This window comes from Lupinus angustifolius, chromosome LG11 (genome assembly GCF_001865875.1).
Source record: "Lupinus angustifolius cultivar Tanjil chromosome LG11, LupAngTanjil_v1.0, whole genome shotgun sequence".
NCBI lineage: Eukaryota > Viridiplantae > Streptophyta > Magnoliopsida > Fabales > Fabaceae > Lupinus > Lupinus angustifolius.
Genome location: NC_032019.1, coordinates 6,987,050 through 7,001,657, shown reverse-complemented (window position 1 = coordinate 7,001,657; position 14,608 = coordinate 6,987,050). Strand labels below are relative to the sequence as shown.

Genomic DNA, 14,608 nt, shown 5'->3' with positions numbered 1-14,608 from the left:
TTTACATATTATATTTTCCTAAAAAAGTTACTCATAAATTTTAACGTTCAATGAAATGGAACATTACGACATCAATATTCAACAACAACACCATAAATATAATTGTTTATCAATTACATCCTATCAAAAAAAATCATTATCCGGTTTATAATATCTACTAATATGTACACTCATTATTACAAAAAATAAGAATGGAGTTGACAAACATTTCATGATGACCTTAACTATTACGTTTTAAACATGATAACTTTATTTCAATGATTACGCCCTAATTATATACTTCACTTACAAAGATAATTGTGAGTGATGCAATTATTCGAAGGTTCAATTTTTAAAAATAAGATTGAACAATTATTCCAATCAAATATATTCAACTATAAATTATAATACATAACACAAATTACTATACCTGACATTTACTATAATGTGTAGTCCTATAGATGTCAACTTTTATGCCCTTATTTTACCTATTATGTTTTAAACATGATAACTTTATTTTAATGATTACGCCCAATTATATACTTCACCTACAAAGATAACTGTGAGTGATTCAATTATTCGAAAGTTCAATTTTAAAAAATAAGATTGAACAATTACCCCAATTGAATATATTTAACTATAAATTATAATATATAACCTATATTACTATATCTGACATTTACTATAATGTGTAGTCCTATAGACGTCAAATTTTATGCCCTTATTTTACCGTGACATGCTTATTTACTATATTTGACATTTATATCATGTAAATGATAAAAAAGCAGATTGATCGTACCTGTCAACACGCTAGTAGAAAAATAAAAGACCAATGCATATGTATAATATGTAGCAATATAATGACATACAATAACTTATAATATACTACGAATTAAAGAATGATGATACTCATGTAAATGAACGTCCATACAATAATTTAGCTTTTTTTTACTCCCAGACTCTACTATAGCTGCATACATGCACTTCTTTAAAAGTGTTTTTTTGTAACTTCATATACTTAATCTAAGTTAACTTTTTTTGATCAAAAGTCATAGATTTAAGCATTAAAAATAATATGAAATAATTTCAATTTTTTAAAGATAAAAAATTGAATTACTATTATTAGATATATTAGGGCATTCACTAAGAGTCTCATGGAGAGTTTTAACTTTTAACATTGGATGTTTCATGACTATGTTATTCTTTAATTTATAGGTCAACCTAAAACTATGTGTGTCACAGATATTTTACTTACTAGCTCTCTTTAGTCTTTATCATTCTGTGTATTTTTTCTATCTTTAAGATATGAGATAATACCTAACTGATTTTACACGGTGCTGAATAATTACTCACTGTACTTGTGTTGTTTTAAGATTTTTTCTCCAAACTATAAAGAAAATGTTTTCTGTATTTAACAAATTTGTTATTATTTTCTTATCATACTCTTAATTATTCTTTCCACTTTGTTCCACGATTATTTTGTCGCTTCATAATAATGAGATTAGTATTAAAATTAATAAAAAATGTAAGTAATATTATTTTAAATTTTGAAATCCATAATTAAACAAGAGCAAAAAATTCCAAGATAAATAGCTGAGTAACTTAATTTAGTCTTGTACATACATATGCCTATAAAGTTCACTCTTTTGTTTTGATGGACATGCTGGCTGATGAAATTATAGATGACGGCTCTATTTTGTGTTACTTGGTAGTTGCTTAGGACCCAAATCAATTTGTGCAATTAAAAATTAAAATATTAAATATTATTATGATTAAAATATTAATGTCAAAATTAAATATATTTATTCAAATAAATTATATATTTTATAATTAATCTTTATGCGATTTAACATTTTTGAAATTGTTGAATGATCAGTTCATTGTCAATAATGTTGAACATTTCTTGCTAAATATAAGTCACTAGATAATTATTCATCCATGCATTTCCCATTTTATTATGCAATCTAATTTTTACAATTGGAAAAACTATTTCTACAATGTATTGCTAATTTTAAAAGAAGATAAACTAATGAGTAAACAATATGTCGTCCACTTTTAACAATTATCGATTCATTTCAAAGAAATAAATTTAACACTTTTATGCATAATAATGATATAGGTCTCAAGTTGATTATCAAACATTACTAAATTAGTTTTGCCATATCAAACTGAGAAAAGAAATTAGCTAAATTCAAACAAGACATACAAAGAAGCAACTGTATATTTCTAAAAAAATGATCATGAAATTCCTTAAATTGCATATCCATAATTTTATATAATAATTCAATATGATAATAATTATTTTTTTATGAAGGGTTTGATATTGATTACAAAAAATAAATAAATTTGAGACTTATAAAATTATAAGTAATATAGATATTTTTTCTAAATTTAGGATATGCATTTTCGAATGGAGATCAGTTGTCTCACATTTTGTATCATATTGTGTCTCAGCCCAATCAAAACTTGTTATATATTTGGAAAAAAACTTAAAAAATATAAAATAACATTTTTTTTATATTATTTGGTGTGATATAATTGACTTAGGTTATAAGAACATGAAGTTTTAGAGAATACCGATACTAATTAGTTGATTTGCACACCCTAACATAACACCTTCCCTGGTTGCTATTTTGATGGATCAAAATACACACCCTTACAACTACATAGCACCATCCCTGGTTGTTAATTTGATGGATCAAACTTTTTTTATAAATAAGAATAACTTTATTCATATAATCTCAACTTAACCATCATTCTAATTATATCTCCACCTTCTAAGAAGGTTTGGAGAATAATTGCACAATCATGTACTCAAAGAATCATGTACTCAAAGAAGAGAGAAAACAAGTAAATTCATGGTTAATGCAAGAATAAAATACAGAATATTTGAAATTTTTGGTTTTCAATTAAATTTTGTGATACATATATATAGGATCAACCCCATCACAGTGTATCAGTCCGTATTCTGTCCTGGGGATTTTATGATACGTCAGAATATTAGAATTTGTTTTGTTTTCAATTAAAAAATAATTTTATATATAGAAAACACATTTTATGACGACATAGGAATAAATATCTGATGTATATCTAAATCATTGGTGGTATTTTATAATGTTATGTACTATCATTTGTGATCTTAATTTTATCACTGGAGGTCTTCAATAAATATCCTTATGGCTGGCATGTGCCAGAAGTTGATGAGAATTGTCAGAAACTGCTTCGAGGTTATTATTAGAGTAAATTCATAGCTCCAAAGGTATGGATCTAAACAAGCATGCATTAGAGCAAAAAAATTCTAAGGTGCCGAATTTTGATACTATTTATATTCCAACCTTTAGTTTCTTTCTGGAACCATAATTTGCTAGCCGAAATTATTAATGAATACTTCTGGTAATAATTATCTACCGTGGCATCAGATTAAAATGTTACTACTGATAATTAAACTAGTGTAAGGAGAAATTAAAAGTGAAAATATGTTCATTAATGTTATAAATTATTACATAAGTTGTGCTTAATTTTAGGATGCAAGTGATAGTGTACGTACAAGTAAAAACTCTTAGAAAGCCACAGCTCTAAGATTTAAACACTTGACAATGCATACCTAATTTTCTGAATGTGTGTATAGGTACATCAACATTATTAATTACAGTTAACAGAATACTATAATATCATACAAACTACCATTGATGTACGTCATCACCGGTAGGTGTGTCATTTTATTTGGTATAATTACCTTAAAAAGTTAGCTGAGAGCCAACTTATATGTCAATTAAGGTAACTAGAAAAGGAAAATTAGTATTTTATTACCTAGTTTATTAAATAAAACTCACGGATGAGATTAACTTATAAGTTTGTTAGTAGATGTGAAATGAAATAAGTCCTAATATATTTTCATTAATTCTATCTAAAATATACTTGTTGAAACTAGGTTAAACAAAGTAACATCTATGTAGAAATGATTCTTTACAACAATTTTTTAGTCAAAAGTAATATCAAAGATTTTATTTTGAAATTTTGAAAATGGAATAATATATTTAATTTAAAAAATAAATGAGAGAATTGATCATGATGTTCAAATAATTAAAGTATAAAATTTCATTATTTATATAAGTGTCATGAAACCTGACTTAGAGCGGTTTAATTGTGAACTGAGTATTTGACCAATCTAAGTCTCTCATTAAAGAGTTTGTATCAAAATTGGATTAATTCGATTCAACTTTGGTCAATTTAAACCTAAAATTGGTTATTCAAATGGTTAGATTTGTGGAGTCAATAAAAAAGTTGTTTTTATATAAAAAAAACAACAACTAAAAGATGTCATTTTGAGATCAGAACAAATATTTTTAACTTATTTATAGTTATATTTATCATTTGTTAATTTATGTTATAGCAAAAACTATTGTTTAATTAAATTTTAAACTTATCATGTGTCATGTCATTTTGATATCAAGAAAAAAGTAAGTGTTTGTATCTTATTTTTAGATATGTTTATCATTTGCTAGTTTTTGTTATAGTAAAAGTTTCATTATTTAATTAAATTCTAAATTTATTATATGCTTTTGTTCAATTAATATATAATATTTTGTAGTAGTAAAATCTTATTTATTAATTATTTAATATAGATATATTAAATTAGTTAGTATTTCAAAATTTTAATTATGTATCTTAATTTTCTAATGTAAGCCGAGTCAACTAGTTTTATCATTAATTATCTAATTCAACTAATCATTCATCTTTAATAGAGCCATTAATCTGTACCAATTTAATAACATTGATTTATATATCAAAATCTTGACACCATATTTATTGTACATATTTATTTATTTTTCTTATTTTTTTTATAAGAATGTTTTGGATAAAATTATGTAAATTTTGGTGGCTATGAAACATTTGCCCCCAAATATAAATGTATTTTCATGTACAGTTGTACACGCATATTACAGGTTGCACGAGTTTCTTGCATGTTGGCATTTTTAACTAATAATAAAAAACTAGAAGAAAATGAAAAAGCACTCTATACAATCTATATATACCTTCAAAAAATTCTCCAAGAAAATGGTATCTTAGTCTTGTTGATAGGACCAAACAGCCACACACACACAAAGTAAGGTCTGCAACTAACTCTTGTAGTTGTAAAACCTAACATGTCTGAAACAATGGAAGAAGTGAAAAAACAAAGAGACATGAAAAAAATCCTTCTCTTAATAAACACCGTGATGCTAGCCATAGGAGCCGGTGGTGGTCCACTCATAATGCGTCTCTACTACATCCACGGTGGTAAACGTATCTGGCTATCTAGCTTACTATTAACCGTTGGATTTCCCATCACTCTCATTCCAATCACCATCTCTTACCTCCGTCGCCGCCACCACCACCACCACCACCACCACAGTCTCAGTAACATGGACAGTCCAAAACCTAAGATCTTCACTGCTACACCGGTTTTATTTTTCGCTTTTTCTGTTATAGGTCTCATTTGTGGTGTAAGTAACTATTTATACGCTTATGGTGTGGCTCGTCTTCCAGTTTCAACTGCTACACTTGTTATGGCTACCCAACTTGCATTCACAGCTATATTTGCTTTCATTATGGTGAAGCAGAAGTTTACGTTTAACTCGGTGAATGCTATCGTTTTGCTTATATTTGGTGCTGGAATTTTGGCTGAACATGCTGGTTCAGATCGTCCTTCTGGTGAGTCAACTAAGCAATATGTTATAGGTTTTGTTATGACATTGGTAGCTTCTGCTTTGTCTGGGTTGGCTTTTCCGATGGTGGAATTGATGTATAAGAGGACCTTATCTATTACTTACTCACTCGTTATGGAGCTTCAGATGGTTCTTGGTTTCTCTGCTACTATTTTCAGCCTTATTGGAATGATCATTGACAATGACTTTAAGGTAGTTTCTTTTTCTTTATCTCATTGCATTTTTTCTTGGTGTTAATTATAAAATTGTAAAATGTTGTTTTAACTTAATCAAGTGAGTTAAAAACCTGATGTTATTTGCAACTCTAAACTCTGAAGCAGGAGATTAATTCCAAGATCTAAATTTAGTGAATTTTGTTATATTAGTTCGTTTTTCTTCTAGTGGGTAGTTTTTTCAATAATGTTGTTATTTCTACACTCAATTCTTATAACCAAATCCAACAATTACTTCCTTTTTATAATCAACAAGAGTATCTCACTTTTTTTTTTCTTTTTCATTATTTGTCACTCTCTTTAACCATAAAGAAAATCGTAAAATTCATCCTAAGGATTAGTACAAATAATATTGTTGTTTATCCTTTTTCAAGAAGAAAGTTACAAGTAAAACACTACCTTTAGTAATGAAATACAAATACTTTGTTACAATAAAATCATATCTCTCTATCTCTAATTAATCAATTTTGTATAAGTACATAAAATTATTACTTTATATTTTAAGGATTAATTTTTTAGAACATATAATATTTATTCTATATAGTAATTGCCAGAATGGGAGGGAGATAGCATAACTCCCTTTCTAATCTCATTATATGTTTTATGCATATAATAAAAGGTACTTAATTAAAAAGGATTTAAAATGAAAATAAATATTTTTATATTATTTTATGAAATTTAATTGAATATATAAGAGTGGAAAACTTTAGGAAATATCATAAACAAAATTTTTGTCGAACACGCTTTTAGGCAGCATTAATTAATGATTACTACCCATCCGCTAATCCACTTTCATGGTAAAACAACATGACATGATCTTATTGATCACAATATTTCATTCTATGTCTCAAGCTAATTATAATGCTTCATTTTATTACTTTTTATTTTTAAATACTTTTATCTATATATTAATATATGATTGACTTGAGATAGAGAATAAGACACCATTGGAGACATGTGATTTCCATCCATCTCTTGCCACATCTCTCTCTGCATATCATTAAATAAATGTCCATAACTGATTTTTTTCACCATATTTTATATATTGTTGGAAAGAAACTTTTCTAAGAATTTTATATACATTCAACCTTTATATCCTCCTTTTATAAGTACTGAAATTTGAATTTCCCTTTATTGTAAGTAAAAAGATGGGGATGTAGTATTTTAATGGATGCTAAAGAGATAGTGCAATGGCACTCTATATTAACAAGACATGACCCTATGATCTTACCTAATAGTTAAAAAAAACAGAGAATAGCATTGTAGACTACATTGAAATGACTTTTACTAATTTATTCTTAACCATATACTCTTATCCTATATTTTAATTTGGATAATTTTCTCACCTCCTACCACCCATTGGTTGAAAGATCATGTCATGTAGAAGATACTTACATAGTTATCATGTCATGTAGAAGATACTTACATAGTTTCAAAATTAAAAATCAATAAGATGTTAGGTATAGTGGCACAAGACTTCGCTAGATCTATAGGATTACTAAAAGATTAAGGGTTTGATTCCTAGGAACACTTGTTGGGAGATACAACCACGTAGCCCAAAAAGATTAATTTATTACCCTTAGAATGAGGGGATACATTTGGTGGTACCAAAAAAGTTAATAAAAAAAATTACACTTGATTCATATTTCTTAAAAGTTAAAAACACAATTCTTATTTTTGAAATATGTAAAAAAAAAGTAAGTTATTTAATGATACTTTCATGTGGATGTTCAATTTCTGTTCTTTTTTTACATACTTCATAGACTCATAAATTTTTGGTGATTGAATTTGCAGGTAATTTCAAGAGAAGCACGAGAATTTGGGCTTGGGGAAGCTAAGTATTATGTTATACTAGCAGGGTGTGCTATATTATGGCAATTTTACTTGATGGGAGCAATAGGGATTGTCTTTTGTGCCTCATCTTTGTTCTCAGGTGTTATGGTTTCTGTGATGCTGCCCATAACAGAGGTCTTGGCAGTTATTTTATACAAAGAGAGTTTTGAAGCAACCAAAGGAATTTCCTTGGTACTCTCTCTTTGGGGCTTTGTGTCCTACTTTTATGGAGAGTTTATAAAGGCAAAGAAAATGAGAAAGAAACTCATCTCAGAAACAGAGCTGGCTCTAGATCATAGTATTCGGAATCCATGATTTGCTATTGTGTTTTGGCTTCAATCAAATGTCGAAGGAAGTCATATCAAATTTAGGCATTTGTATGCTTCCAGTGTTTTATAGGCAACAAATTGTTAAGTGAAAAATCCATCAATGAAATATAGAGATTTTCGCATATAATGTATTCCACATCCTAGTTATCTATTATATGATAATCTAATAGTTCAGATTTATTAACTAATTTAAATCATTTGAATCATTAGATTATCATATTATGAATAACTAAGATGTGAAATAAGTTTTTTTAATTTACTCCTAGAGTAATTTGAGTAATTGGACCCTCCCTGTGGACAATAATTACTAAATGCCACATTGTGGTTTAGCTAATGCTATGTCAAAAAAGAAATGATGAATCACAATTACAATTGTATAATTAGTCTCAATGTAGCTAAGGAAGATTTATTAGGTAGATATAGATTTAGCTAATTTTAAAAAACTGATATCAAATTTCAAACTTAATATGAGGTGGTTATGAAATTTGTCTCCTAAACTTTTTGTTATATATGATTTCATTCAATAATTTTAGGCCACACACCTGCCTAACCTTGACCTATATGGATTGAAAGGTGTTCATCTTTATTAGCATACTAAGAGTATATACATCTATGTTCTTATTGAGCTTATGGAGCTAAGAACAATTCTTAGGATATTGCAACTTGGAGTAGAATAAAGACATTCTTTAAATAATGGCAGCGCCTTATTTTGTCATTAACCATAAATAAACTAGTATGCACAAAAATAGCACCATAGAGAAGAAAGAGATATGGGATAAATTGTGAGGTTCATTAAAAATAAATACTTGGGAGTTACAAAGATAGTAAATATTACTTGAGTTACTTAAACCATAGAGACGTGTGTTCTTATTGAGTTTACTATATCTTTCACGTAAATGTTCCATGACAACACACTAACAAAGAGTATGGCCCTTTTTAGTGTTAGGATGCACATTAGCTATAAAGTTATTTGATGCCAACTATTCACCTTAGTTCGAGGTCATCAAAGCCGACAAATAGAAGTAACAAGTATAAGCTAAAGACAATTGTCATGGTGTCAAAGGGATCGGATAGCAAAAGATGGACCCAGATCCCTAAACCACATGAGTATCTTCTTATTTATCATAAAGCCATTTTTCCAATTTATGAACATTGTATCTAATAGAGATGTTTCTAGGTACCGCCAATGAAATTTTAGTGAATAATATAAAAATAATAGTTTTTATTTTTATAATTTTTAAGTGGTTTTAATTATTGATAGGACACAAATGGAAATATGAATGGGTACAATTGATTTCTATTCATAACTTTCTTAGTTCAAATCCTTCTAAGTCACATGGAGACAAAGATCTGATATCCTCAATTATATTCCAAAGTTTATCTCAAATCAATTACAATATGTCACATCAGTTAAAAAATTAAATATTTATGATTTTGTCTATTTTTACTTCATTATAATTGGTTTATGACTGACTTAGGGATATGTTTGGAGATAACAGATTTCCATCCATCACATGGTTCATGTAGTATTACTCAAGATATCAATACCTAGTGATGTCACATTGGTGTCATCCTATACCTAAGCAGTATAAGACATCTGAGAGTCTCTTTATCTTTCCTTGATGTAAACTCGGTTCACCTTTGTTGAATCTTGTTCAATTTTAGATTTTGGTCCAAAACAATAGCTCCTTTGTATTATGGATAACTATTTCTTCCTTTAGTGTTGCATAAACTCCTACGTACAAAGGTAACTTCCTCCTTGTTTGGAATTTAACAAATTTATGCTTCATGTTATGTCACATTGCAAAAAAATTGTCAACAAAAACAAATTTTCCAGATTAAATACATCCAACAACATTTCTCTTTAATGGTTATAAAGGATGTTCTATTAGAATGATTAGACATAACTCAATCGCAAAAGTTAGTTATAGATAGGGTTCTTTAAACCTTATAAGTTATGGATGAGACTTATCTTAAAACACCATCACATCTAGGACCGGACATATGAAGCGTGTAGTTTACATGCTAGACATTTGTGTGTGACCCATTGGGCGCTTTAATACCATATTAAAATGTTATACAATACTCAATTCTAAAAACTAGTTCATAGGGTTAGAGTTGTCTAAGCCTCATCATTAAACGGCAAATCATGGTGATTGTTGAAATGTGGTAAGAGCCATGGAAAAGAAAGCTTCATGACGAATTAAGAAATATATGAAAGAAAGCTTAAAGAAGCTTAAAGAAAGAAGAATGAGAAACAAAGAGTAATCATATTCTGATTAAGGAATTGAACTCTCATTAAAAAAATTGAATGCATTGAGATTAGGATAATACCCATTTATATGCAATAATTACTAAAACAGAAAACATAATTTGTTAACTAGATCATCGATAAACTCACTTGATTAATCGATTATCGTACACAAACTAACTGAAACAAACTCAAAACCTACCCAGTTAATCGATTAACTTAATCAATTAACTACATTAATTGATTAATTCTTACATTGTTAATCCATTAACTATGATGTTAATCAATTAACTAACTCTGACAAAATCTCACATATTCTACCAAATAATATAATTGATGAAATTCTATCGTTTGTCTACCCAAGACACAATTAGGACCGCTGTTCTTTCAAGAAAATGGAGGTATACATGGGTATCAGTCCCAAAACTTGAGTTTACAAAAGTTTTTTTAGAAAGTGCAAGAATCTTGGATATCAAGACCCTCAAATTCCTGATATTATTATCTCAAAAGTTTTATTGCTCTGGGCCAATAAATCATTTTAGTCTGTTGATTTGTGACAAATACAAATAGACATTGCAAGAGTTTTGATACATTATTATTGTATCATCCGTTTTTCATATATTATTATTGACTCTAAAAAGTAATACAAATGAATGTTAGTTGATGTAGTGACAATCGACAATATAATTGTATAGACATTACACTCACACAAAATTACTATGCGTACTTGGCAATTTTGAATTGTCGTTATGTAAATTAGATACCTTCATCCTCAAGCTTCAATGGAGTCTTCATCCTTCACTATTTCCATTTGGGCCTTTCTATTAATTGAGGTAGCCCACTTCTATTTTGTATTTTCTCTTTTATCTTCATTAGTTATAATGGGCTTCTGTTATAGGCTTTAGGTTTTAACTTCTATTAACAACTTTCCTGATATAGAAATAATCATTCAATAATATATTTGCTATGTTTTTGCTAGCTTCTTTCTTTTCTTCTTCTTTACGGTTGAAGGTCAATATTCTTCTTCTTCTTCTTCCGCATCTTCCCTGCATTATAACTCTAAGATGGTATTAGAGCTCTAGGGCTCTGATTCGTCTCTCATCTCCTTCCCCTCAGTTTGTTCTCCTTGTTCTTCTTGCTTTCTTTATTTTTTCTTCACTGAATTATTATGGCAAATCATAGCATCCTCTCTGACCAACTCAACAACCCTTTCTTCCTTCACTCCAATGAAAACCTGCCTTCATCTTAGTTTCCCCACTAATGAATGCCAAGAACTATCATTCATCAGCAAGAGCCATGAGACTGGCCTTAGAATCCAAGAATAAACTCAATTTCATCAATGGTAGTTTGCCACGACCTCTCCCTAAAGACCCCCTATATGGCCCATGGGTCAGATATAACACGATGGTGTTGTCCTGGATTCAACAACATTGTGTAGACGAAGCCATTGTCAAGTCAATATTGTGGATAGACTCTGTAGTTGAGGCATGGAAAGACCTACATGATAGATTTTCTCATGGAGGTATGTTTAGGATTGCTACCCTTCAAAAATAGTTTTATCATCTTCAGCAAGGTAACCTTGACATTTCAGATTACATCACAAAGTTAAAGACCCTATGGGATGAAATCGAAGATTTCAGACCCTTTCCCAATTGCAAATGTCCTGCACCCTGTAAATGTGGAGCCATAGATTCTCTCAAGACCTATAAGGAACATGAATATATCATTCGTTTCCTAGAAGGGTTGACTGAGTAATTTACTTATGTCAAATCCCAAATTATGCCAATGGATCCTTTACCAAATATTACCACAGCCTTTGCCCTGCTCATTCAGCAAGAAAGACAAAATCAATTGATTGTCCCTCCTAGCCTAGAGCCTGAAAATATCAATCATGAATGTTAACTCTAGGCAAGAACCACAATATAGGAATAATCCTCCCAACAACTCTTCTAATTTTTGAGGCAGATGAGTGATTTCCTTTAGGGGGAGAGGAAACAGGATTAATGGTTTTGGAAGAGGGCAATATAGCAGATTTTGCACCTATTGTGAAAGAACCAACTACACCATTGAGACTTGTTATCTCAAACATGGCTATCCCCATGGATACCAATCTACAAGATCCTCCAAGATGGTTAATCACACAGCTGAATACTCATTTGATGCAAGCACCAACATTGAAGCTTGAGGATGAAGGTATCTAATTTACAGTTTTTGATAGATACCATTTCTCCACCTATATGCAAGACTATGCCATCTTCATCTACTACATCCCAAAGCACATCGGGTATCCTATATCCCCTATCATCCTGCCTCAATTACACTAACTGCTCTAATTCCTATAGGAACTTTTGCTGCTCCATCTCAACAATATCAGAACCAACTTCATATAAACAAGCTTCCACCATACCCTGCTAGCAAGAAGCAATGCAAAATGAACTTAAGGCCCTTGCACTCAACAACACATGGTCCCTAGTTGACCTGCCACAAGACAAAACTCCCATTGGATGAAAATGGGTCTACGAGGTCAAATTACATGTTAATGGTAGTCTTGAAAGGTACAAAGCCAGACTTGTGCCAAAAGGATTCAACCAAATGGAAGGCATTGATTACTTTGACCCTTTTCTCTCTAGTAGTCAAGATTACTACTATCAGAATTATTCTTGCCCTTGCAGCATCAAAATCTTGGTTTTTGGAGCAGCTTGACATCAACAACGCCTTCCTACATGGAGACTTACATGAAGAGGTTTATATGCAATCTCCCCCTGGCCTTCTTCACCTTTCTTCCTCACTTGTTTGCAAACTACACAAGTCACTATATGGGCTCAAACAGGTCAGCCGTGAATGGCATTTTACCCTGTCCTCAAAACTCAAATCCATGGAATTCAAACACTCATCTAATGATCAGGCCTTGTTCACCAAATCATCTTCCAATTCCTTCACAACCATCTTAGTCTATGTAGATGACTTAGTGTTAGCTGGCAACAATTTCTCCGAGATACAATCTGTTAAACAAGTCTTAGATCATGCTTACAAAATCAAAGATCTTGGCCAATTAAGATTCTTCTTGGGCCTTGAAATTTCCAGATCCAAAACTAACCTACTTCTTAATCAAAGACAATATGCATTTTCTTTCTTACAAGACACGAGTACCTTGGCCTCAAAACCTTCTAAAACACCTTTTGACCCATCTACTAAGCTCCAACTTGACCATGGCTCACCATTAGCAGACCCATCTCTCTATAGACGCCTAGTTGGGAGACTCATATACCTAACAATCTCAATACCTGACCTCTCTTATGCCATTCAACAACTAAGCATCTACATGGAGTCCCCTCATGAAACTCATTACCAAGCAGCTATCTATGTCATGCACTACATCAAATCCTCTCCATCATTGGGATTATTCTTCTCCTCTACTTCCAATCTCAAGCTATTTGCATTTGCTGATTCTGATTGGGTCTGCTGCATTGACACAAGAAGGTCCATCACCGAATTTTGTATTTTGATTGGGTCTGCTGCTATTTGTATCTTTTTTGGGCATTATGGAAGTCGAGGATATGTGTTGAAGTGAAAATTGTATTTTTAATTTAGGAGTTGTTTTTATTGTAATTTGGTTTTGGGCCCATTGTTTAGGCCCAATTCAGTTTATGTGTGTTGGAGGGGTTAAATTCGGATTCCCCACTCCAAACACACACACACTTTTACTTGGCCTCACTTTGAAAAACACACATTTCGATTTTCCCTCTTTGTGCTCTGCTAGGCTTTGCTCTTCATTTTCTCATTTTCGGTTTGCTCTTCCATTGTCATGGAAGGCTAAATTTCTGGACTAAGTTCCTTTGGTAATGTATCACAATTCACAACTCTTGAAGTTTTGTTATTAATGCATTTTCGGTTTCTTTATTGTTGATTTCTTCTATCTTAGTTCTGAATATGGTTTGCTTAATGCCATTGTTTAGAAACTGGTTGGTTGAGTTTATCTTCACTTAGTTGATTTACTCTATCTACTGCATGAATGCTTAGTCCGTGTGAATTTGTTAATCGTTTCATGCTTATACTGATTTCGCCTAGTTTAAGGTTTAGGTTCTGGAACTTTGAATTGATTATCGCTTAGTTAATTGATTCTCAACAAATTCGGAAGTTAATGGTTTGAATATGGAAATAATCTTTTGAAACCGAGGATTGAGTTGTGAACAACGAACCAAAGGGGTTTAGTCGTTTTATTACATTGTTTAACTATTGTTTCTGAATTTGATTTATGTTCATACTATCCAACAACAAAAACCCCCTTGTGTGTGT

General features: G+C 30.5%; 1 protein-coding gene across 1 annotated transcript; it reads left to right on the top strand.

The window, feature by feature from the left end:
* LOC109360428 (purine permease 1-like) lies at positions 5,005–8,183 on the top strand. Its single transcript, XM_019605326.1, has 2 exons — positions 5,005–5,879; positions 7,694–8,183. The coding sequence occupies exons 1-2, from the start codon at positions 5,127–5,129 to the stop codon at positions 8,045–8,047; spliced, it is 1,107 nt and encodes a 368-aa protein (XP_019460871.1). The 5' UTR covers positions 5,005–5,126; the 3' UTR covers positions 8,048–8,183.